The sequence below is a fragment of the Silurus aristotelis genome (genome assembly GCF_946808225.1).
Source record: "Silurus aristotelis genome assembly, chromosome: 6".
In the NCBI taxonomy this organism is placed as follows: Eukaryota; Metazoa; Chordata; class Actinopteri; order Siluriformes; family Siluridae; genus Silurus; species Silurus aristotelis.
In genome coordinates, this window is record NC_139579.1 from 17,135,262 (window position 1) to 17,162,520 (window position 27,259).

General features: G+C 40.0%; 2 protein-coding genes across 2 annotated transcripts; one reads left to right on the plus strand and one right to left on the minus strand.

The window, feature by feature from the left end:
- Positions 1-485: 485 nt before the first annotated feature.
- On the minus strand, positions 486-4,881 carry kif3cb (kinesin family member 3Cb). Its single transcript, XM_083543667.1, has 8 exons — positions 3,098-4,881; positions 2,896-2,997; positions 2,666-2,788; positions 2,041-2,159; positions 1,804-1,920; positions 1,595-1,703; positions 1,306-1,463; positions 486-874 (listed from the first exon to the last, which is right to left on the minus strand). The coding sequence occupies exons 1-8, from the start codon at positions 4,538-4,540 to the stop codon at positions 766-768; spliced, it is 2,280 nt and encodes a 759-aa protein (XP_083399793.1). The 5' UTR covers positions 4,541-4,881; the 3' UTR covers positions 486-765.
- A 988-nt stretch (positions 4,882-5,869) lies between these two features.
- On the plus strand, positions 5,870-9,192 carry slc30a1b (solute carrier family 30 member 1b). The gene is made up of 2 exons (XM_083545649.1): positions 5,870-6,751; positions 7,327-9,192. The coding sequence occupies exons 1-2, from the start codon at positions 6,208-6,210 to the stop codon at positions 8,190-8,192; spliced, it is 1,410 nt and encodes a 469-aa protein (XP_083401775.1). The 5' UTR covers positions 5,870-6,207; the 3' UTR covers positions 8,193-9,192.
- The last annotated feature ends 18,067 nt before the right edge of the window (positions 9,193-27,259 follow it).

Consider the following 27,259-nt stretch of genomic DNA (forward strand, 5'->3'; position numbering starts at 1 on the left):
GTCCAGGGAGACTCCTGTCTGACCTCGTCTGTCAACCACTGCAAACAGGAAAGGGCTCAGAGCCGATCCTTGATGCAGTCCAACCTCCACCTTGAACCAGTCTGTCGTTCCTACTGTACACTTCACTGCTGTCACACTGCCCTCATACATGTCCTGCACCACCCTCACATACTTCTCTGACACACCAAACTTCCTCATACAATACCACAACTCCTCTCTCTGTACTCTGTCGTACGCTTTCTCTAAATACACAAACACACAATGCAACTCCTTCTGACCTTCTCTATACTTCTCCATCAACATTCTCAAAGCAAATAATGCATCTGTGGTGCTCTTCCTCTATATAAAACCATACTGTTGCTCACAGATGGTCACCTCTTCTCTCAGCCTGGCTTCCACTACTCTGGTTATACAGTAATGGCACAAAATCATAATCAGTGGTGTATATGACATTTAACTGCAATACAGGATTGAACTGCTAGTCATTTGTTTATCATGCAACATAATCATTTACTGTTGCCGTTGATTGTATTCAAGTATGACATTACAAGACTATGCAATGCACATGTAGACAAACAGGAAGAAACTGTGCTTTGTTGATTCTAAGCTCATACAAAATTATTGTGCAACAAGAAAAGGCAGCAAGATCTGGCAATAAAGCATAGTTTGTTTAAAAAAAAGGCGAACAGATCTTGCGGAGCTTTTTTTTTTTCTGCATGTACTTAATTGCAAGAGAGCCATATTTTTTTTTATTATATTAACACTTCACGGCTGAAGCACACTGGCACAGGCCCCCATGGCAGAAGGTGGAACCTGAGACTCAGAAGCTACTGTGCTGGTTGATGAAGACGTGGGCAGACTTGGACCTTGATACCTTAAAGGAGAGAGAAAAAAATAGACTATGGGTCATGTTAACATATTTATTCATACATTCATTCACCTTCAGGAAAATGCTTTATCCTGCCCAGAAACATTGTAGATTTGTAGCACCTGCTAGAAACACTGGGCTTAAAACAGGAGTACACCATGAATGGGATGCCATACACTTACGCTTATTTATCCCTAGCAGCAATTAAGAGTAACCAATCCACCTACTTGTAACTTTTTCAACAATCTGAGGCACCCAGACAAGAAAACATAGACAATCAGCAATCAAACCTCTGATAAAAATAGGCACCCTGACCGAAATGATTAATTAAAGTGCCACTATGCTGCCTTCATTCAATATAAATCTGACAAAAGGTACCATGTTGTCCGGGGTTGCCATGTTTGTCAAAACAAACCTTCCTCATCCGAGGTACTTACCATGATCTGGCCCGCATGACGCGTGATGCTGTTGTCGTTCTCCTGTACTGAGCAGAGTCACAGAGAAGATTTCTTGTCCTCATCTCTGCCCCATGTAGGTCCAATGGGACCATAATTGGTGATGTCATATCTAGTTCCAGAAGCATAACATTTTCTGCCTGTGTAGTGTAAACAAATGCCTTAGTGGATAATCATCCATAATGCTGATAAATATCCATTGTAAAAAAATAAAAAAAAAAATTGTAAGAAGGCTAAATAAAAAAATACAGTATTGTCATTTTGTACCAACCCTGTATCTGGAAGGAGATCCTGTTGCCACAGCAACTTGTGCATATTGGCTGATTGGCCTCTTGTATCCGACTGCAGACATTGGTCTTTGTCTGATGCAAGTAGAATAGCTGAAGGATACATTTTCATTGAAATGAAATGGTCATTGAAATGGAAATCAGTATTTACATATTTGATTAAAATAGTATAAAATACAGTGAATTGACTAACTTTTCAGAGGGGAGAAGGGGTAAGACTTTCCACTGGTCTTCCTCACTGTCAAAGTGAAGGCGGTTTATAATCTTGTTTTTCTCCTCAGGAGGAATAAAATTGTCGATGATGAGATTCCTGCAAAATGTATTACATGCAAACAGTGAGGCAAAAACAGTTGTTTCACTTTGGTTTAGAACCTCATTGTACTATTCAATAAGGATAAGTTGTTAGAGTGTGGAACTGTGGAATAAGTACTTGTATTTCATCTCTCGTGTCAGCTCATTTAATGTCTGCTCCAGCTCCTGTCTCGTTGTGACATGTTCATCAATGATGTCACCAATCTCAGCTCGAACTAACTGCAATTTGCTGTACATCTGTGTAAAGACAAGACACAGAGTTTTCAAAATGTTTCTCATGTATTTTCTTTAAGCAGCATTAGATTATCAAAAAATGACATGATCAAACAAAATATCAGGGGATTATTGATAGACTGATAGTTTAATAAAATAGAATAGCTTCAGCTTCCTTAGCTGCCATGGAAACATCTCTATAATGAAAAGACCCTTTTGTTGCATTCTGCTAAATGTTCCCCTAGAGGCCAAGCCAAAAAAGCTTCAAAGAGTTCTACAGTTCATCTGGTTTAATTGTGTACAAGAACTGCATACTATAATGTTCCGAAAGAAAGAAATAGATCTGATTGGATGTAGTTTGGTTTCATACAAAGTTATAAAAAAAAGTATGAATGCTAACCTAAGCCCTATAATGAACTTTAGCATTTTCTAAGGCTTGTTATGAATGTGTTGAGATGTATTTTTTTCTCCATACAAGTTTTAAAAATATTGTTTTAGGTTATGTAGACCTGGCCAAAAGCAACGTTTACCTTTTTAAGCTTTTTGGTTTTGATCTCCACCTCCTGCTGCAGAGATGAGTAGGTCTCTTTCAGTTCCACTGTCTCCTCATCCTGCTCAAACATCAGCTGCTGCATCTCCCTCTCTTGTCTTTCCTGTGAGAAATGACACATATACACTTTGAAATCTATGCCTACCATGAACTATCATTAGGCAATGAATTAAAAGGGCACAATGGTTAGTGCATATTTGCAGGTTTTACCTGCTCTGCAATCTCCTGTCTCTTTATCTCTAACATTTTCTGTTGCTCATTGGTGTGGTCAATGATGTTTTTGCCTCCAATCAGAAGCTTGCTCTCCAAGGCCTAAAGGAAATCACAGCAAACAAGATCTAAATAAATCTGTCATTAATTGCCTAAAATTCAAATGGAATGCAAAAGTGTCTAAATATGGGTGCGCTCTAACCTTGTATTTCTCTATCAGAATTTCTATAATCTGCTGTTCCTTCCTCAAATCCTCCATGGTTTGTGATTTTTCATCCAAGGTGCCTAATTTCCTCCTAAACTCCGGGCTGCTATTGGCAGAGCTTTTGGCCATCTGCTCCCTCCACCAGTATTCCTCAGCTCTCTCCTCCTTCACCATCTCCACAACGTCCACCTCACGATTTCTAGGTGTCTCCACCTCGCCAGTGCTCATGCTTCTCTTCATCCTGACACTGTTCCTACGTCTCCTCCTTTCCTTTGCCAGCATCCCTCGTTCCTCTAGCTGCGCCTTCAGTCGAGCTATTTCTGCTTGGAACTCGCGGAGCAATGCGTCTTTGGGGTCCTCGTTGATCTTTGGCCTGTTTTTGATATTCTTCGCTCTGTTTGCAAACCTCAAGGTGGCGAGAGTTTCTTCATAGTGACAGGCTGTTGGTCCTATTGTAGCCACTATGACAGTTTTCGAGTTCCCTCCTAAAGAGTCCTGCAGAAGGCGTGTGAGTTTGGAATCTCTGTACGGGATATGAGAGTTTTTCCCATCCACCAGTGCTGAGATAACATTTCCAAGAGCACAGAGTGACAAGTTTATTTTGGCAGCCTCTTTGAATCTTTGGCCTTGAGTACCTGTCTTGCTTTGACGTTCATTACCAGCCAAGTCCACCATGTTCAACTTTCCAACCCGGATATGCTCCTTGCCATCGATGCCAACTTCGCTGCACTCGATAGTTATGAGAAAAATGGCATGCGAGCGTGAGCTTTGCTCGTTCATTTTCGTAAATCCAACAGACCTGGACTGGTTTCCCAAATTCATCACGTGCTCAATTTCTTTGATGTTCTTTGTCACTACGGAGGACAGGCCTTTGACATAAACTCCCGAGTCCGAATTCTCCTTAAGCTCCATTTTTTTATTATTGTCCTTGCAAAGGAGGTCCCGGATCTCATCTTGATATATCTCCAGATATGACACTCTGACCAAGTACTGCTGATTCTGGGATCTCGAAATATGTGTGAAGATATGGTGAAAAGAATTTGGTATGACCCCCCGTTTTTCTGGATCCATGGTCAAACCTTGCATGGTGTATGTCTTCCCGGTGCCAGTCTGACCATAGGCAAATATAGTTCCATTGAACCCGAGTAACACAGAGTCGATGAGAGGTTTGCACGAGTAATCGTACAGGTCGTTCTGTTTGGAAAACATATCATAGACCGCGTCAAAAGTGAACGTCTTGTTCAGGCTGACGGCCGCTCTCGGGTTCCGGACGCTTACCTGGCCCATTTTTACATCCACTTCAACAATCCTCTCATGACTCATCGCCTCCTCTTTCTTGTTTACAGGGCGGCACCGAACCACCACCTTCACCGTCTCGGCTTTTTTCCCCAGCGACATGGAGCGCGGCCGCAGCATCACCACACTGTTTCTTTTCGACATTGTGCGCCACTAGATGCTGTCGCTACATGCAAAATCCTCTTCTGATCTGATCGTCCACAGGAAAAACGCCCAACTTCGCACGGAGTCCAGAAAGCATCTTCTCCACCACAAGGAAATCTTGATCCATTAATATATACAGCTTTCAGTTGAAAAAGATTTACTGAACAAATTGATTCTTGAAAAGATGCGGATTAAAGCATCACTAATGGCATTTGTTTCAGAGCGAGCGGGATCCAGCTTCCCACCTCCGTCTTCCATCCACCACACCCTGCAGCACACACGCAGCACGCACACACACACACACACACACACACACACACAATAGAGCGTCGAGACTCACACTGATAGGTAGAGCAGCGCTTCCACCTCCAGGATCTAAAAAAACTGCTTATAATAATAATAATAATAATAATAATAATAATAATAATAATAATAATAATAATAATAATAATATTGATGATGATGCTGATAATCATCATAACAATTTATTATTATTATTATTATTATTATTATTATTATTATTATTATTATTATTATTATTATAGTGTTGTCAGCACACTGGTGATTATTTTTGTGTGTGTGTGTGTGTGTGTGTGTGTGTGTGATCAGACTGGTTGCCAAAAATGTGGGTTTTACCCAAATAAGCTGTCTCCTTATATGAAGCAGGGTGATCCTACCATCTTTAATCTGTCGATTTATTTGCACATATAAGTGCACTTACTTATATATATATAATGTCTTGTATTGTAATCTTACACAGATGACCAAGTCATGATGCAATAGACTGAAGCCCAGTGTCCCCACAAGACCAAATCATGATACCCAGGACAGATCCTAAATATACAGTGATGGTGTTTAGGAATAGTAGATAGTGTTTGGAGAAGTGAGTAAAGACTTTTCAACAAGAGAGTTTTAAAGCAAATGTTGCTTACAGATGTTGAACTTTTTTGCCTACACAGCAATACTTTATTAATAACTTATTAAAATATTAATATAAGAGCGAGGGGGGATGCAACCTAGATTTAAGATGAAAATATTATTTATTGCATGTACCATTTTTGGTTTATATTAAGCATAGGAATAATTGGTTGCATTATTATTATTATTATTATTATTATTATTATTATTATTATTATTATTATTATTATTATTATAGCAGCCATTTATATTACCATCTGCATTTCCATCGCCTCCTTATCAGATATAGAATGGCCTATATGAAGTGTAAAAGGCAGTATTCTGTACCCTAAGTAGTGTGTTTATATGGGGACTGGGTGCTGATTTGGGATTCAGACAGCTGTGAACGTCCCGTCATATTCACCCAATAAGAAAAGACGGAGGCGTGTTTCAGAGGTCCGTGTGGAGAAAGTAAACCGGACCGTGTGTAAAGGTGGATTATAAACGGAATTCGGAGTAATCTGATGCACGAGAGCTGATCACATTTCTGTTGTTTGAAAAACAGATGTACCATTTGTTTTTTTTTTCAGATCGTGTGCATTGATGTGTTTGTAGCATCGTTGCCGTTGGTGACGGCGCACAGTGACAGTGCATTTCAAAAGGCACGGTGCGGTGCGCAAAGGCGAGTCCCGGATGGATGAAGTGTTTATTAAGGTCCAACTGTTACTATGATGTAATCCAGTGTTTCTCTGGACGCTTGCAGCGGAAAGATGGCTTTGGACCCGAAGCAGGCGAGGCTGCTGTGCATGCTTTGTCTAACTTTCGGCTTTTTCGTGCTGGAGGTGGTGGTGAGTCGGGTGACCGGCTCGCTGGCGATGCTGTCCGATTCCTTCCACATGCTCTCGGATGTGATCGCGCTGCTCGTGGCGCTGCTCGCGGTCAGACTCGCGGCGCAAACGGCGGCCACGAGCCTCAACACGTTTGGCTGGATCCGCGCTGAAGTCATGGGCGCGCTGGTCAACGCCGTGTTCCTCACTGCGCTCTGCTTCACCATCTTGATGGAGGCTGTGGAGCGCTTCACCGAGCCGCAGGAGATTGAGAAGCCGCAGGTGGTGGTGTGGGTCGGAGTGGCCGGGCTCGTTGTGAATGTGCTGGGGCTTCTCATGTTTCATGGATACGCCGGACATGGACACTCTCACAGCACAAGTAACAAGAAGTACGAGAAACCAGAGCTATCTGAAGGAGAGACTTACAATCTCCTGGTTAAGACCCAGTGTCCTGGCCCAGGGGACCATGCAGTTCAAGTTGAAGCAGGTCTTTATTCATTTATAAAGCAAACTGTCCTACACTGTCTTTACTCATTTATTCATTTGTTGCTCATTTCTTTGTCATTATTTGCTATTGCAGTAAATTCAGTTATACAATTACTGTTTGGTGTTAATTTGACCTTTAATCACACTCTTCTCTTCTTTTCTTTTGTTTTCTTCTTCCTATAAACACACTTTACTCTTCTGAAATACACGTTCCTCTGGTAAAGGCATTTTTATTCCAATAGACACATTTTACTCTTCGGATAAACTTTGTACTCTTCTGAAAAACACACTTTCACACTGATAATGGCTTCAGTAATCTTTATATACTCTTTCCTCATCTGATAAGCTTTTATTTTTTTCCCTTTCTGACCATGTTTACTCTTCTGGTATACAGACTTTATGATTCTGTTCAGTTTTTTTTTTATAGCACTGTTTATGTATGATACATAAACAGTGATTTGGAAATAGCCACCCAAGTGTGTGTATTAAACGTGAATGCAAAATACGCTTTTTTTTTTTTTTTTTTTTACTGTTTTGATTATTAATTGTGAAATTCCCTGTTCTCATATTCTGCAGACATCACCTCGAAAAGCACCATGGAAATCCCACTGAATGCCAACGTCTCAATGCAAAAACCGGAGCCTGATTTGGATTCATCTGGCCACCTCAACATGCGTGGAGTCTTCCTGCACGTGCTAGGTGATGCCCTTGGCTCTGTTATTGTAGTGGTTAACGCGCTCATCTTCACATATGTGTGGCAGTCATGTGACAATCGGGAGAAATGTGTTAACCTGTGCATCAATAACCCCTGTGCTGAAAAGTTGTCTGTAAATAACCACTTGATCCTCAGCAATGGCACCAGTGCATTTGTTGTAGCTGGACCATGCTGGGTGCTTTACCTGGATCCCATACTTTGCATAATCATGGTGGGCATTTTGCTCTATACCACCTTCCCACTGCTGAAGGAGTCAACCCTCATATTGCTGCAGTCTGTGCCTAAGCAGGTTGACATTCAAAGGCTGAACAAAAAACTTAGGAGTCTTGATGGTGTTCTGGCAGTGCATGAGCTGCACATCTGGCAGCTGGCTGGGAGCCGAATCATTGCCACAGCACATGTTAAGTGCCATGACCCGGTGTCCTACATGGACACAGCCAAACGCATCAAAAGCTTATTCCATGAAGAAGGCATCCATGCTACTACAGTCCAGCCTGAGTTCTCAGATAACAAAGTTCCCACTGTCTCAGAGTGTGAACTGCCATGTTACAGTCAGTGTACCCTGAAGCTCTGCTGTGACAAGAGCTGGAAATCAGGGTCTGAATCATTGCTCGTGTACACAGATGACTCATCAAGTCAACATACTCCTCAACACTCCACCGCTAGCTGGAATATTAGGCAAAATCCTGACGTTTTTCTACAGACGGAGTTAGAGTCCACAGTCTAGGTTTGGTCAATTTATGAGTATGCAATTTTACAGCAATCACTGAAACAGGATCATATCACTTGTGTGTCAAAAAAACCCCAAATACCTTATTTTACTACTTCCAACTTACCAAACGTGCTTAACTAATACTACATACAATACCTCTTATACCTCTTGGTGGCATGGATGCTTTGTCATGAATATAAATATTTCTAGAAATATTTCTTTTAAGAATGTGTGATTTGGAGCACTTTATGGTATTAATGTTTACTTCTTTCTCATAGTAAAATACTATCCATGTGCCTTATATAATATAAATAAAAATGATATATAATTACACTGTGCATTATCATTGTATTATCATTTTATCTTTGTCATGAGTTTTGTGTGCAGTCTGTTTTAAAAGGATTTGGCATGATTGTAATGTCAGTTCTAAAAACAAAGTAACAAAGTCCTTTCCATCAGAATGTCTTAACTTAGTGCCTAGATGCCAGCTCTTATAATCTGATTAACAGTTAACTACATCTGTGCCAAATAAAATATTTATACCACCCGCTACTAGTGCTTACATGAAAGGTTATGTTATTGAGGTCATGAATGTTGCATGTTCTAGGGAGTGTCTGGCTCTGTAGGACATCTTATCTTCAATACAGCTGTCAAAATACATGTCTCAGATAAACCTTGAGAACAGATACACATAAATACTATGCTCTTCAGTTAATTACTTTGTTAATGTGTTTAAATGGCTTGAAAATTTCCAAACCCCCTTAAGTGTTTGGAATGGGTTTTTAAGAAACAAAAGTTTACAGCTAGCGTGAGAACACAACTTAACCAGGGCAGCATGATGCAATCAATAATGCAGTGTATGGGGCACTGTGTCAAAAATACAATAGAGAATAGCCCTTATTCAGTCCTTGCACAGTCCTCCAATCAATCCTCTAGGATAAAAGACCGACTGTGATGTCTGCTATTGTGTACCTTTTCAAAAAATAAATAAATAAATGATTGCCACTTACAGTAATCATGGTTTTTATTGTCTTGTGATGTAAGGTTAAATTGTTTATCAGACATTCACTGATATAAGTACTATATGCTTGGAAAGCATGTGTTAGATATATCTGACTCCATTGTTACAGTTGATCAAATCAAAATAGACCTGATTCCTGTCAAGTGAGATCCTCATACTCCATAGTACAATGAAGTTAATGTAATCCATGGATAAACAGAACAGTTTTGTAAATTGTCACAGTAATGTGCATGCTCTATGCACATTAAATACATAGAAGTTATTTGAAATGTATTCAGCATTCGTTTTTCTCATTATATTTCTATTTGTTTGTTGATTTAAATCTACTTTTATGTTTTAAGGCAAGTATTTAATCAGTACTGTGTGTCATATTTTACATTGATGTAATCAGTAGTTTTCACCGTTTTGATTATCGGTAGGAACGTTATTATTTAAACAGTTAAACACCTGAATAATGAATGAAAATACAATGTATTTCTGTTCAGGAGGTGGGAAAATATACCTGCCTATTCAAGCAGTGGAAGATGGAGAGCCCAAGTGAGTAGTTGGAGGAAGGATGGAAAATCATTTATGTAGTAAACTGCTTTCAATCTTAACAAATAATCTAAACACTGCACTTATAAGAGACAATGATCTAGGGATAGATGAGCTTCTGCTTTTTAACATTTTGTCTCCAAAAAGCTTTTCTCCAAAAGCTTTTTTTTTATTTTTTATTTTTTTTTTTTTTACAAGCCATCCCTTGAAGATCATTCTACATCATTGTCCTATTGAGACAAACATTTTCCAAGATTTACATTTTGAGACATGTTGCTCTTTATGAAAGCAATATTTTCCAGTTACTATTGTTGAAAAGAAATCTGGGTGCTGAGCTTTACTTGGTCTGTACCAATCATACTGCTTTTCGTTTATACAAATGGCTCACAACCATTTTTCAAACACTGATTTTGTCAAATGCCTCCTAGCAAATTCCAAGAATGGCTTTATTAAATGGCTTTTTGTTGATGATATTGTTGAAGTCTGCACAGGTTCTACTATTTCAGGCAATAAGCAGTGCAACTCATGTAGCATTATAGCTCTGCTTCTTGGACACCATTTACAAGGATGTCCTGATATTAGCAGTATCTGGGTTGTGGCATATTTTTTCCCACGTTATTATAAAGGATTTTACAGTGCGTGTAAGAAAGTTTAAAGCTTTGTGGTGCCTTTTAAAACATTTACATTTATGATATTTGGCAGAATCCTTATTCAGAGCAACTTACATGTATTTTATTGATACACTGAGCAGCTATGGGGTCTAGGAGTGGCAGCTTGTGTGGCTGGAATTTAAACTCATGACCATCACACCCAAAGTTCCAGAAAAAAATCTTTCTATCTATCTATCTTTCTATCTATCTAAATACTTTCAATTACACAATTTATTCTTAAATAATTTGAATTAATTTGATTTCTGTTGAGAGATAACTCAGAATTAGAAGTGAATAATCCAGTTCTAATATACACACATTTGATTCCGCAATAGAGTAAAAAGCTAAATAATCTATAGGAGTTGAATATTTTCTGGAGGCACTGTAACACTCCTAGGGAGCATCCCACTTTTTCTGAGAAAGTACCATCACTTCAAACAAGCCTGTTTTTTTTTTTTTTTTTTTTTTTTTTTTTTTTTTTTTTTTTTTTATCCCAGCCCCTACACACTTTGGACAAAACATTTAGGTGTGTGTCAGATGTTCAGAAAATCATCTACAAAGAACAAGTATACTAAACATCTCTCCATCCTTGGGTGTGTTTTGTTATTCTGTCCATAAAAACCACAAACAGATGTAGAGATAAGACACACCCTATTATAGAATCTGACACCCACCTTTACTAATTATGTCTTAACACCAAAAAAATGCAAACATTACAAACTGTACTATGTAGTGATCTCTGCTGGATTGCTGCACTCATACAGAGACTAAACATAGAAAGTGACCCAAATACTCCTGCATTACCTCCCACAGCAACTGCTCAAAATCACAAAACATATGTAGAAGTAGGAGTATGAGTGGAACCTGCATCAATTCTTCTAAATCCTAGGTTTAATTGTTAAACTAAATGTATTATCATGAACTTTTCAATTCTATTGAACAAGTCCTTTTAGGCAAATAGATTTCATCCACATCTTAAAAGCTCAAAACCGGTAAGCCTATAAATAATGTCATGATGGCCCAAAAGTGGTCTGTCAGTGAAATGTTCGGAACTCGAAAGCCTCGTGGGTCTAATACATTTTACATTTATGCCATTTGGCCGATACCCTTATATCCAGAGTGACATAATATGATCTCAGTTATATAACTGATCAGTTAAGGGCCTTGCTCAAAGGCCCAGCAGTGGCCCTGTGATTTCTATTTACATGCTGGGATCTGAACTCACAACCCTCCAATCAGAAGTCCAACATCTCAGCCACTGAAATACCACTTTCTCTACTGGTCTTGTCTAAGACAGTATAAATGTGTTCATACAATAAATGTGTACTGATGGTCTGAGGAATTGCTTTTACAATTAATTGGTTCCTGTATATAAAAAGACCTGCTCTATAACAAGACATGATCTATAGCAGGGGTCACCAACATGGTGCCAATGGGCACTAGGTAGCCCGCAAGGACCACATCAGTAGCCCGTGGGCCTTTTCTAAAAATAGCTGTTTCCTACTTTGTTAAATCATTGTTGCTAATTATTATGAGAAATCATTAACATGATCCGTGTCTTCACATAGATGAATATCATTAATTATTAATAATAACATATGATAAAAGGTCCATTGAGCAAATTTGTTATTTCAGAACAAACTGAAAACTGTGTGTATCAAACTGGTAGCCCTTCACATTAATCAGTACCCAAGAAGTAGCTCTCAGTTTTAAAAAGGTTGGTGACCCCTGATCTATAGGTTGGAAATGCACTTACATTAACATTTGTAATTCTAATATTAGATTTAGTGCAACATCTTTACTTAATAACTTTGGTCTTATGCTGAAACTGCTGTATAAAATGTGCTCAGGGGAAGAAGTACAATGCTTTCAGTTGAACGCACTTTATTATCATATACTGTAGATCTCTGCAGGAGAAATATTATTTATTTATTTTTGCAGCAACAGGATTTTTTTTTAATGTAGATTGTTGATCAGCTGCTCTTTGCTGAATGACTAACACCGTGTCCAACTTGAGGAGGCAATTTCAACTTTTTTAGCTGACTAATTTATCTTATTGGCTATAATTGAGTTGCATCATCAGGGAAATGATGCGTTCCTGCTTTCTGAACACTAGATTACATACTAATTACATACCGATATTCGCTCGTTTCCAACATTGTGAATTGATTTCCGTCAGTCAGAAGGGATTTCAGAATTAACGCGATTAACGCAAATTCATTTTAATGGCACTAATTTAATCAACGTGTGATTAATGCATTTATGTTTGACCATTTTGATTACATTATTAATATATATCAAATATGTGATGTGAATTTAAAACCTTTAACGCAACACTCATTTATTTACGACGTCATTTATTTACTCAGATATAAAAAAATATATACATTTTTAATCACTTAACATTTGTTTTACTGATGCGCCAAATCTCGAATTAGCACAAAAATCCCCCATAATGCCCACATCCGGCAAGTAACCCTTGGAGTCGACAAACTCGCCGGTGTTCCACCAGATTCTGTGACCATCGAATGTTGTGACCCTAGAGGGCGCTGTTGCTAAAAATGCAGCTTAAAATAACGTTCATTATCGTGAACGTGTCTGGAGAACAGTCTGCTGTCGTGCTGCAAAGAAACAGATGGACTGTTCAGAAAAGACTCATTTACAGTACAAAGCTATTCAAATGCTTTTGCTGTCTCGATTTTAATAACTGCTTTTTTCAACCACCCTGAATGCTATTTATTAATTAAGGCTAACACCAACCCTCTCTCTCATATCCTTAAAGTATTTGGGTCTCCAATGAACTGTAACAAACTTAGAGCAGGGACATCATATCTAAAAAGGCAGTAATACAGGTTATCGAAATCCATGACCCTCCTCTATTTTACATTCAATTACTAATTTCTCCATATTTACTCAGGTGATGCCTAACCATCTGAAAAATATTTGAGTCTCATGTCAACAGGAACAGACTTAAAGCAGGGTCACCATATCTTGCACACACAATGACTTTAATGTTTTCCACAAAGCCATTCAACTAATTACCATACTGTAATGTGGTTGATGATGCCTGACACACCAGTCTGATCATTTAAATCTGATTAAGTGTCCTTAAGTGGTTACATAGTCACGAATGTAAATTTAACCACAAATGTTAAACATAAATCCCATTTACTAGTGAAGTGTATACAGTGAAACCTCGGAGCTCGCGGCCTCAGCGCTCGCGACCTCGCATGCTCGCGACTTTTATTCCGACCGGCGACTCTCATTCAGATCGGCTCGTGAGCAACCGCGAGCTGCTCAAAATGCTAGTTTTAACATTTCTAATCAAGGTTTATCTCATTAAAATTGTCTAGTAATTAAGTGTTATGGAGTGAAATAGAGTTATTTACTCATTAAAATCGATTTCGTATAGTGTTCTTTGGGTTTTTACTGGGTTGGAAGGGGCGTATCAAAAGGTTGCGAAAATTCGGAACTCGCGACCGGTCTTGGTCCCTGACCCTCGCGAGCTCCGAGGTTCCACTGTAATGTAATATACATGTAATGAAATAAACAAAATCAATTAAAGTTTTTTATATTTGTAATATGTGCTAAAAATTATGTTGATCATAAAAATGACTTGTTTTAATGGTAACTTGAATACTAAAATAGTTTAACAATAATAATAACAACAGGAGAAGGGAGGAGAATCTTAAAATGTGCACGCTGCACAGCTGTAGGACTTGATAGGATCAGGCTCCTGAACACACTGCATATGAAACAAACGGTCACACACACACACACACACACACACACACACACACACACACACACACACACACACACACACACACACACACACACACACACACACACGTCACACTATATCTGTAACATCAATGGAAACATTTGAAGGTGAATATCTGAAACATCTGAGCTGAGATCCACATACACAATATTCTATTTCAAGACAGATGCCATGTACAAGGGGTGCAGAACGATTACAACACAGTCATGAACTGCCTTATTTTAACGGCATTTTACCCAAGTAGATGATATAGGTTGTTCATGTTTTTTCCTCACTGTCTTTCTTTGCTTATTTCTCTTCTCCCCACAATGGTGGCACAGTTCAGTAAGGTTATCTGGTCACTATTAAAAACAGTACAACTTGTCAATAATTGCATGTGTTAATCATTGACATAATTTATTACACAAGTTAAAACAATACAATTTTTCAAAAGTACCAGTCTCATTTAGCAGGGTCATGGCAATGTCTTCGATACTGATTTACTTCTGCAGTACTTTCTTTCGGCTTCTCCCATTAGGGGTCGCCACAGCGGATCATCCGTATTCGTGATCCGTATGTTCGATTTGGCACGTTTTTACGCTGCATGCCCTTCCTATCGCAACCCTCCCCATTTATCCGGGCTTGGGACCGGCACCAATACTGCACTGGCTTGTGCAACCCTAATGGCTGAGTTCGGTTCCCTGACTGGGGATCGAACCCGGGCCGTGGGAGTGCCGAATCCTAACCACTAGACCACCAGGGAAGATTTATTTCTGCAGTGTTATTTGAAAATGTCAGAGCTCCTCTGCCAGTAGTTCCTCTGGATACTAATATGACACATTTATAACTGATTTATCAGTGCTTAGAAGATAATTAAATAGACCACCAAACTGTTAATACAATAGAAACCAAAGAATTTTGTGACATCATAACATTGTTTTGAAACACTTTATATGCATAATAAAGTAGACCCAGAATGACTGAAACGACAAATGAAATGACAAACAAAATACAAATAACAAATGACAAATATTCCACATGAGGCAGCATCTTTCTGATAACTGTGTACATCTGTGCTGGCTGTCCACCTGGATATTTGGCAGCCTTGTTTTCTCATGAAGGCCCTAAAAGGTATAAGAAAAGTAAAAATATGGCAACTACATATTGGTCCCCGTTTTGCTGCTAAAACAGTTGTGACGCGCCGAGCATTTACAGCATGAATTACAGCAATTTGAGCTACTGTAAGACTACTGTAGCTCAAATTGCTGAAGGTCATGCTGCTCCTTCGTTGGACCTCTTTTGATAGATACTGACCACTGCAGACCAGGAAACCCCACAAGAGCTGTAGTTTTGGAGATGCTTTGACCCTGTTGTCTAACAATCACAATTTGGCCCAAGTTTGTGGACAAAATGTTCACTTGCTGCCTAAAACCAGTACATCCCACCCACAAATAAGTTCCATGATGATTTTCAGTGCAATTCATTCACCGATGACAATGTTACACTGTTATTGTTTTGCCTGGTCTGTGTATATGGATTCATTGGTTACCTTGTGGACTCCAAATACTATTGGAGTTTTTCTGAGTCATTTCCCAGGGGATCCAAAAGAAGGCTTCTTTCAGAAGGAAAGCTAGCAACCAGGGAGGGCAGCTAGCCTATAGAAGTTGTTACTCGTTCTTTCACATCTATTGGTAATATTGAAATTCTTATCAAAAGAAAAAAAAATACAAAATAATTTAATACACTTAAAAAGCTTTTCAAGAGAACCATGCCTACCTTCAATCTTGAGCCCCTTTCCTGCCATATACACGTCATTTCGAATGAATCGATGAAGTGCTTTTTTGTCTTGTCTGTTTTTACTGCGTGGGCCATGTATGCATTGATCACCTGAGGCAGGTAAATAATGAGTATATAAATGTTAATAAGTTAAGGATAGCATGACCTTAAATAAGTATACAATTCTGTCATTAAATTCAGCTCACCTCACTCTCAAGCTCTTGATTGGGAGCAGATCTGGCAAATCTCCCCCCACCCCAAAAAAATTAAATAAAAAATATGACCCGATTTTTGACAGGAGCAAATTTGACTTGTTGCCTTCACATGCATCTTGTATGCCTTTGTGTGACAAAAAATATCAGCTAAAATAACTTATGTAGTGTTATGTTTCCACCTTGGCTAGGCCTAGGGGAGTGTAAGGACAATAACCATTTAGTTGTTGCAGGTTGTTTGGACAAAATAGGACAAGACGTTAGAGTAGTTATTTCTTTAATGGTCAAGAGTAGTGGAGTAGTGTAACAAGCACATTTCAAAAGGTATTCAACAGAGTCCCACCAGCAAAACAACACGGACAGTGCCAAAGAAATGAACATAGGAAAAAGGACTACTCTAGGCTGTATTTTGAAAGCTTAACCTGACTAAAGAACAGCAACAGACTAGCTGACTACACTAGGCTATGCTATCAGAAACATACAAGGGGTGGCACCTCTAACCTAAAGTGTCTAAACAATGGTGATACCTACGTGGTGTAATGTAGGTGCGTGCACATTCCTACCTTTTCTCAAACCAGGGTGGGTCACTAGCAACCAGGTTTATTTATTTATTTATTTATTTATTTTTCTCACTCTCGCTCTCTCTGCTTTTAAACTGTAGGCGCCGCCGCCTCTGGTCAGGCTCTTGCTCTTTATTGGTCTTTTTTTCCAAGCCGCAATTACAATTACCAGGTGACTCCACCTATATATATATATATATACAGTGGAACCTCGGAGCTCGCAGCCTCAGCGCTCGCGACCTTGCATGCTCGCGACTCTCATTTAGATCGGCTCGTGAGCAACCGCGAGCTGCTCAAAACGCTAGTTTTATCATTTCTAATCAAGGTTTATCTCATTATAATTGTCTAAAAAATGCTTTAAAACTATTTTTATTATGTATTATTATACTGTACTTCTCTACTGCATACTTTACTGAACCTGTACTTTATTTTTTTTTTATTTACATAAAGTATTGTTAAAATAGTCTAATAATTAAGTGTTATGGAGTGAAATAGTGTTATTTACTCATTTAAATTTAATTTCGTATAGTGTTCTTTGGGTTTTTACTGGGTTGGAAGGGGTGTATCAAACCGGTCTTGGTCCCTAACCCTCGCGAGCTCCGAGGTTCCACTGTAGTACAGAGCCAACACAAGGGGGTGGGGGAAAATAGAAAAAACAGCACAGACACGAAACATGGAGTTTTTGAAAATGTAGGTTATTTTTTTATTTACACTATATACAAAAGTATTGGGAAACCTGACATTCCCAGCCATATTATTATTACAAAGGCACACAATTGTATAGCAGTAGCATAACATTTTTCCTTCACTTGAACTAGTAGACCCAAACATCTTACAGCATGACAATTCCTCTGTGCACAAAGCCAGCTCCATCAAGATATGCTAAGCATGAGTTGGAGTAAAAGCCAACCCTACTGAACAACTTTGGAATGAATGTGAACACTGACTTCACCCCAGGCCTCCTCACCTCAACTGCCTACCTGACTTTACTAACACCCTTGTGCCTTGTGTCTGGATAGTTTGTTTCTCCAAACATTCAGCTGAAATATTTTGCCATGCCTCCTGTAAAACTTGCCAAGTGTTGTTCTTTACAAGTTTAAATTTTATTTTGTGTAATCCATTTCAACCCAGAGCAGTTCAATAGGATTTAGGTGCGGTAACTGGACAGGCTTATCGTCTTGTTGTTGGGTAAAGTCGGTTCCATTGAGCTGCATTCCAGAGGGAATTGCATGGTGTTGAACTATCAAAATGTACCTTGGTATCCCAACCTTCCATGCTCCAAAACCCCAATCCATTAAGCTTCTATCTCCATGTTTGACTATGGGAGTGAGACAGGTGCTCTTCCTTGGCATGAAACCATACTCACAGATGGTCAGCTCTTCTCTCAGCCTGGATTCCACTACTCTCTCCCATAACTTCATGGTGTGACTGATCAACTTTATCCCCCTGTAGTTACTGCAGGTCTGCACATCTCCCTTATTCTTAAAAACCGGTACCAGCACACTCCTTCTCCATTCCTCAGGCATCCTCTCACCTTCCAAAATCTTTTTGAACAACCTGGTTAAAAACTCCACTGCCATCTCTCCTAAACATCTCCATGCTTCTACCGGTATGTCATGTTCCACTCTTCATCCTCTTAATAGCTGCTCTCACTTCCTCCTTACTAATACTACCCACTTCCTGCACTACGCTAGGCACGTTCTCGCACCAACATTTAATAAACAGTGGATGCCGATGCCGCTTTTCTCTAGACAATCTATTTTAAGCTGCATTTTAGCAACTGTGAACTCTAGGGTCACAACATACGATGGTCACAGAATCTGGTGGAACACTGGCACGTTTTGAGGCATTTTTTCCTCATAACGCCAAAATTAAGTTTAATAAAAAAGTTTTTTTTTATCGGACCAATAAGAGTAACACATCATTAAAATCTATAAAAGGGTCTACTCATATTTGTATACACTCATAATAAAAAAAAGCTGTGCTTTTTTGTAAAATAAAGAAAACAGACAGGGTGCGCGCACTGCCGTCTCTGTCATCTCTCTTCATAGACACATAAATAAAACAACCAGAATCTCAGTGAATACCGAAACCAAATATTCTCTGATTATGTAATCCTTATGCGAGTTAGAAGAGGTACCAGTTTCTCTGGTATCACCTCATTAACTATCCATGTGGAAACATAACGAAGGTTCCGTTTGGTGTCCTGATGATTTACGTAATTTAAAACACCATAATTACATTAAAACATTTATATTTTGTCTTTATGCTCTAGGTTGAGTCTGGTTTCACTAATAATAAACACGCATTTGCATAAAGCATCCATATTTGTCCATGCCCATGTAAGAGTATTAAAAACTTGAAAAGTATTAATTTAAGGTACATTTAGAACAGTTAAAATGTGCGATTATGTTGCACGAGTTAACTCATGACAATCATGCCATGAATAGTGATACTTTAATCGATTGACAGCCCTAATATACATATGTATAATTGGTCAAAATGGACCAAATTATATTAATTTTATATATATATACAGGACTTTCGGTTCGGTACAAATGTTCCGAAGGCAATCCTTTTCAATTGAGGAACATCAAGATGCATCTCAGCAAATTAGAATATCGTGGAAAAGTTACATTTCACACACAGACTGAAGTAGTTTAAGTCTTTGGTTCTTTTAATTTTGATGATTTTTGCTCACATTTAACAAAAACCCACAAATTCTCAATCTCAAAATCTCAAAAAATGTGAATACTTTATGAGACCAATAAAAAAACATTTTTAGTGAATTGTTGGCCTTTTGGAAAGTTTGTTCATTTACTGTATAATGCTCCTTTTGCTTTAATTACTGCCTCAATTTGGCATGGCATGGAGGTGATCAGTCTGTGCCACTGCTGAGGTGGTCTCAAAGCCCAGGTTTCTTTAGCTTATCTGCATTTTTTGGTCTATTGTTTCTCATTTTCCTTTTGACAATAATATAATTGACAAAATTCAGGGCTGGTGAGTTTGCTGGCCAGTCAAGCACACCAACACCATGGTCAAAATATTTATTAATTATTTATCTTTTTTTTTTTTTTTTTAACCATTTCTGGGGTATTTGGTTTACCAAAGAAAGGTCTCACGCATTCAAAAAATATCCTGTAAAGCAATATGTATTCTTCTCCAATAGTCCTTAATAAAATAGCAGCCCCGGAAAACAAGGTAATGGCGTGCATTTTTTGTTTTCCATGATTTCTCCAACCTACAAGAAACATCATCCTTCCATGGTGTGCATTCTGAGAGGGTGCAATAAAATATCGTATCAAGTTTTTCCAGCCAAACTCTTTCTATCTCTGTGATTTGGAGCATTGCTTTAATTGATTCCACCATATTATTGTCTATTCTTCCTCTGTTAGAAAAATATACCTCCTTCCTTCTCCTGTTTTACATGACAATTTTGTTAATATTTTGGAAAATAATGAACTAGGAAGCAGGAGAAAAGAACAAAAAAAAAAAACAGTGGCCAGAAGTAAAAAACATAATACTGGGTTTCGGAGGTCATTTTGTGCTGTTGGTTCACTTTTTTTTTATACTTAATGAGATAAACAGCAGTCATTAAAATGTATAAAAATGACTTAAGTCTAAACAAATGGTCTCATGTTCCTGGGTGTGTGTTATTGTAATTAACACTATACTTTTTGCAGGACAGACCTGGGTTTAATACTACTAAATGCTTATGCTCTATGCTTTCTAAAGTAGTCAGAGTACTGCAGGTTTGTCTTCTTATACAGTATATTAAGAATATATGTTATAAATTATATAAAGTTATGAAACATGAGATTAAAAAACTTGCTGCATTCTAAAACAAAGGAAGGCGTGGACCCCAAGAAGCTTTGGCTTCCCAGTTGGCGCTGCCACTCTGACTGTGGGTATCGATGTTGCTGCTAATGAGAATGAAGTCCTGGGCAAAGTTTTCGGCTTAAGATTTGGTGGAGAAAATCCTGAGATGCTGAATCTATCTATGTGACCTGGATTATTATAAATTTATCCGTGCAGCTAATGCCGATCAGTGTATGTGTGATTGTGTTATTAGGCCAGAAGTCTGGTAAGGGATTCCACGTTTACCAATCAGGATCTAAACACAAGTATGTGAACCCAGAAATAGCGAAAATACTGGAGCAGTATAAGATGACTGCAAACCCTTCAGGGTAAGTCTTCCTGTGCATGTGAAATAATGAGATTTAAATTTTTTAAGCAGTTCTGCAGCTGTTGTAAATTTCCAACATGATTTGTAACTGTGCTCTGACTGTCTTTCTCAAAACAGGTCGTCAGACTCAGATGTGCAGTTCATACTGTGTCTCATTTTGTAAACGAGACTGTGATGTGCTTACAGGAAGGTGTCCTCGCTAGTCCAGTAGAGGACAATATTGGAGCAGTGTTTGCTGTTGGTTCTCTTTCAAACCTCCGTTCGGTATCTCGCTATGGGAATCGCCTTAGGCGTGACCAATCCTCTAAGCACCAATCATACCACGTCTGTCAGTTGACAGACCAATCACGACAGTGATGCAGGAGTCACGCCAACCTATAGACACAGCTGCTGACGGTCCCTGCCTCATTCTTGTTCTCTTCCCCATGAAGATCCTTTTTATTTGGAAGCTATCCTCAGCAGTTCCTCTTAAGGGTGGCTGCTAAAATGTTCACAGACGAGCCGTTGAGGTACATCTCCGAGCGCCGAGCTTCTTTTTGAGAGAAATATTCACTGGTTTGGTGAATATTCTTCTCCTGCTTGTTCTTTTTTCACCTCACATTGTGGGTTAAGGAAGAATAATCGTGCCAAGAACCGATTTCGAGAGCCACGTTGTGGTGATCTTGTTTATCTCCAGGTGTTTGCATCTCTGTTATGGCGACTGCGAGCCCATCGAGTTGCATGGCGGTGGGGAAAGATCTCTCACGACCGTGTGCATGCTGGTCTATGATATGATCCAAATACTCTCATCCCCTGTGCATAGCGTGTTTGGGAGTTAGACACGCACACGCTGTGCTCGCTAATCCCAATTGCTGCCCAAACTAATCTCGTTTCCCGTTAAGGGTTCTAGAGAGGCGAATGCGAGTCGTATTCGCAAATAAAGGAGACCCATGTCTCTCTCCGCCACCCACGGAGAGGGACAAGGCTGCTTCTAAGGCACGGTGTAGATTGGGAGAGTTGATGGATGAAGTGTCTCCTGACCTTACTCCGCTTTCGGATTTAAACCCTATGAAGATGGACAAAAAAGAGGAGGAAGAAGATGATGAGGTTGCTCGTCTTTTGGAGGAAGTTTTGGAGGAAGACGAGGAGGATGCTTTTCTACCTCCCAATCTTTCTTCCAGGCCTGGAAGTGCTATGGGCCCTTTCCCTAGAGGTGAGCTTGACCTCAATGAGATGTGTGGGAGAGCAACCAAAAAGCTCTCTATCGACTGACCATCTCAACAAGTGCACCAGGGCACTGAGAGGAATTTATATGATGGGAAGAGGCTGCGCTAAGCAGCTAATTCCAGAAATGCAGCGTTTTTGGGACAAACCCTTTTCACATAGAGTACCTGTTAAGGGTTTCACTAGACTAAAGGTGCACAGTATGGAGGATTTGGGGACGTCCGTACCCGGGTGGAGTTTCTTGATGCCCCAGTAGGGTTAAAAGGCCTTTTAGGGGCTGCGGTGTCAAATATTCGCAAGCAGTGTGACCTACGAAGGATGGGGAAGCATTTGAAGCATGCCTCCCCAGAAAGCCTGCTGCCCACCCCCTGAACCCATGTGTCCGAGTTTTGCCTCTACTTTCAGAGGGGGACAGCCAAGGTTCAGGGCCCATAGGCCCCCCCCAACCCAGCAGTCAATGCAGATGGAGGCCAAAAACACCCCCTAACCCTTAGCGAGGAAAGAAAAAACGGGCAACCTAACCTGTGGTCTGATTTTGGGTCAAAAAGGGGGCTACAGCACTCACAAAGTCTCTGTAGCACTCCTCTAGTAAGCAGAGGAGTCTTGTAATCCCCCTCTAGCGAAGAAGTGTTGGGGAGTGAGTCAAGAACAATGTTCAGAAAAAGGGGGTTCTCCGGGTGTTGGCACCAGTTCACCCAGTGCCCATATTGTTACTTCTCCCCTCTCCACAAAATGTTTCTCTTTTTCAAGAAATAAAAATGTGTTCTGTGCATCCAGACAGCCAGCCGAGGGCACAGACGTGTAAAAAACATACAAAAACACACAGCTCCGGCGCTAGATGGCGCCACCATGTCGTCTGTGAGCGGGAGCTGCTGCAATACAATGAAGGTATCGTCTGCAATTCGCTCTAAGACCTCCACTTTCCAACAGTGCGATATGGTCAGCAGAAGCAGAAGGGAAAATTTTTGAGGACGAAATAATTAGATCGGTAGCGCGGGAGGTCAACCAGCACGATTTTTACTCCCGGTACGTTCACACACAAAAAAAAAGGGGGGGGGGGGGCACGTCTCCATCCCATTCTGGATTTACTGAACCTCAACAAACACCTCAGAACAAGTACAAGTTTAAAATACTCACATTAAAAGCATTATACAGTGTTATTCGTCCCTGGTTTACATCAGTAGATCTGAAGGATGCTTACTTTCACCTATGTATTTATCCGGCACACAGGAAATAACTTTGTCTATCGGGGTACAGCCTGCGAACTTAACAGTTCCGTTTGGACTGGCACTAGCCCCAAGGATCTCTACCAAATGTGCAGAGGCTGCACTGAGAACAGCGGGTCTTAAAGTGTCAGCATATTTGGACAAACTCCTCCTCTGCGTTCTGTCATGGCGGCAGGTGGAGGTGGATATGAGTATGCTTGTGTCTCACCTGAAAGGCTTAGGCTTCTGAATAAACAAGACATTACAAGCTGCTTGGTGCCCATGCAGGAAATAATCCACCTGGGTCTCAGGCTGAACTCAGACCTACAGTGAGGAAAATATGTATTTGAACACCCTGCTATTTTGCAAGTTCTCCCACTTAGAAATCATGGAGGGGTCTGAAATTGTCATCGTAGGTGCATGTCCACTGTGAGAGACATAATCTAAAAAAAATCCAGAAATCATAATTTATGATTTTTAAACTATTTATTTGTATGATACAGCTGCAAATAAGTATTTAAACACCTGTCTATCAGCTAGAGTTCTGACCCTCAAAGACCTGTTAGTCTGCCTTTAAAATGTCCACCTCCACTACATTTATTATCCCAAATTAGATGCACCTGTTAGAGGTCGTTAGCTGCATAAAGACGCCTGTCTACCCCATACAATCAGTAAGAATCCAACTACTAACATGGCCAAGACCAAAGAGCTGTCCAAAGACACTAGAAACAAAATTGAACACCTCCACAAGGCTGGAAAGGGCTACGGGGAAATTGCCAAGCAGCTTGGTTAAAAAAGGTCCACTGTTGGAGCAATCATTAGAAAATGGAAGAAGCTAAACATGACGGTCAATCTACCTCGGACTGGGGCTCCATGCAAGATCTCACCTCGTGGGGTCTCAATGATCCTAAGGAAGGTGAGAAATCAGCCCAGAACTACACTGGAGGAGCTGGTCAATGACCTGAAAAGAGCTGGGACCACCGTTTCCAAGGTTACTGTTGGTAATACACTAAGACGTCATGGTTTGAAATCATGCATGGCACGGAAGGTTCCCCTGTTTAAACCAGCACATGTCCAGGCACGTCTTAAGTTTGCCAATGACCATTTGAATGATCCAGAGGAGTCATGGGAGAAAGTCATGTGGTCAGATGAGACCAAAATAGATTTTGGGTCATAATTCCACTAAACGTGTTTGGAGGAAGAAGAATGATGAGTACCATCCTAAGAACACCATCCCTACTGTGAAGCATGGGGGTGGTAGCATCATGCTTTGGGGTGTTTTCCTGCACATGGGACAGGGCGACTGCACTGTATTGAGGAAAGGATGACCGGGGCCATGTATTGCGAGATTTTGGGGAACAACCTCCTTCCCTCAGTTAGAGCATTGAAGATGGGTCGAGGCTGGGTCTTCCAACATGACAATGACCCGAAGCACACAGCCAGGATAACCAAGGAGTGGCTCTGTAAGAAGCATATCAAGGTTCTGGCATGGCCTAGCCAGTCTCCAGATGTAAACCCAATAGAGAATCTTTGGAGGGAGCTCAAACTCTGTGTTTCTCAGTGACTGATCTAGAGAAGATCTGTGTGGAAACGAGAGCAGAATAGCAAAAGGGAAATGGCCCGTCTCGCTACAGAACGTGCACATAAACATCCTCAAACTGTTAACGGTGTTTCTAGCTTTGAAACATTTTGTGCAGTTTTCCAGTCACCACCTCTTGGTCAGGTTGAACAACACGATGGCGGGGGCATGTATAAATCGCCAGGGTGAAATACATTCTTCTCGACTTCACAGTCTAGCACGAGAACTCATGGTGTGGGGCATGAATTAATCATTACAGTCATTACAGGCGACTCATGTCCCGGGAGTAATGAATGCGGGAGCGGATCTCTTGTCCAGAGGAAATCCCCTGTACGAGGAATGAACTCTCCACCCTCAGGTGGTGGACCTGTTATGGGAGTGGGTTGGCCGGGCTGCCAGAGATCTCTTTGGCTCACACGAAAATACTCATTGCCCTCTAATCTTTTCTCTAGCGAGAAACGGTGCACCTATGGGTGTGGATGCGTTGGCTCACCCGTGTCCAAACGTACTGCTTTTCGCATTTTCTCCACTAAGTATGATCGTGCCGACTCTGAAAAGAGTAAAAGAAAGCGGTCACTCAGTAATACTGATCGCTCTGAACTGGCTAGGGAAGTTGTGGCTGAGAGAGATAATCCAGCTCCTGCCCGATCAGCCCTGGCCTCTCCCGTTTCGCAGGGATCTCCTTTCGCAAGCAAGTGGAGAGATTTTTCACCTGGCACCTGAACAAAGTGGCTCTCTGGGCCCGGCCTGTGAGAGGTTAAATTTAATTGTTACAGGTTTGCCTCCAAGGGTGATTGAGACGAATCAGAATGCGAGAGCAGCTTTGACTCGCTCTGCATAGAAGAGGAAATGGAATATATTTGAGCTATGGTGCGCACAAAGGCAGATTGTCCCCTTTCACTGTTCTGTGGCAGATGTGTTATGCTTTCTGCTTGAACTTTTGATAAGGGCTTGCAGAAAGGGCTTTTTGCCAGTGCAGCCGCCACCACCGCGATCATCATCAGCCATTGCATCTAATTAAGGTCCTGCTGCGGCAGAAAGTGTCTATTGACACATTTTGAAGGGCCTGTTTCTTTTTTCACGCAATTTCCCTGCACCTCTCTTTCGTTTCTTCTCCTTCTCTTTCTGACTATTATGACAGATACATGCTCAGACAGAGCCCAAGATAGAGTTGTTTGAAGATGTGATTGGGTGAGCCCAATGTCAGTTAAGAAAAGAACCAATGGGCTGCTGATTAAATGTCTCATTGGGATGGTCTGACTGTTGGAAAAAACCCTACGCCAACTTTTTTGACAAAAATATCACACTGCCGCAAAGACCCCAGCCCAATCAATTCATTAAGCAGAAACAAAGAATAGACTGATAAGAGTTTTATGGGCTGATCAGACAAAAACAGTATGAGATGTTTCGGTCCAAAAAGTGCGTCGGCCCAGGGGGAAAATGCAAAAATTTTCACAAATGACCTGGTGAAGGTGTGGCAAACTAAAATTCTTATTCTTATAAACTGATCTGCTGGAGGTTTTAATGTGTTAATTATATATATTTTTTATTTAAGCAAAACAGGTTACATGACCATTAGTAATATAGAAATGATAAGAGCTTTTAGAAAGCTTTTTGTTGTTCAGTTAACACAGTTTGTTGCATTTTTTTTCTAATGTTTGTACATGTTCTAATCTTTGGACAACATCTGATTTGGTATCTGTATATTTTAGATTTGGATAAATATTTGCACTTACTTGCAAACAGCTAGAGAGAAAATGAACATTCAGTGTTTCATCTTGTCTATTATGTTGTTTTTTTTCTTAAATATATATGCGCTACCAACTATTTGGGGAGACTAAATTTTTGACTAAATTTTCAATCCTTTTTATTTATGAGCGGATAAAAAAAAGTAACTGGTCCAACACGCAGCAATCCACCAATCAGGATAAAGTGCTCACTCTATTTTAAACTTGTTTTGATTGTCACTTGGTGGCATCTACTTATCACTAACATACAATTCAACTAAAGTTTAAGTCAAGACGTCAACTCAAGAAACTTTTATTGTCAATTCAACCCTGTATATCTGACGAAGGGAACTGGGTAATGAACCTTCTTTCTTCCTGAACACTGATGCTACATAAAAACAACAATCACAGAAACACAGGGCTAAGGACTAGTAAGTGTCCAGCAGTTTGCACGTTATCAGTTTAACAGCAAGCAGAACATTTTGAGGGTAATAAGTGATGGAAAAACGCCAGACTCTAACTTGCCTAGTTAAAAAGAAGCTTTTGGGCTTATTATAATTTTAATAGATATCAATCAGTGTTTGACTCATTAATATCATTCTAATTAATACAGTAGATTAATGTGCTAAGAGTTACATTAGAAAACATTATAAAAGTCTTAACAAA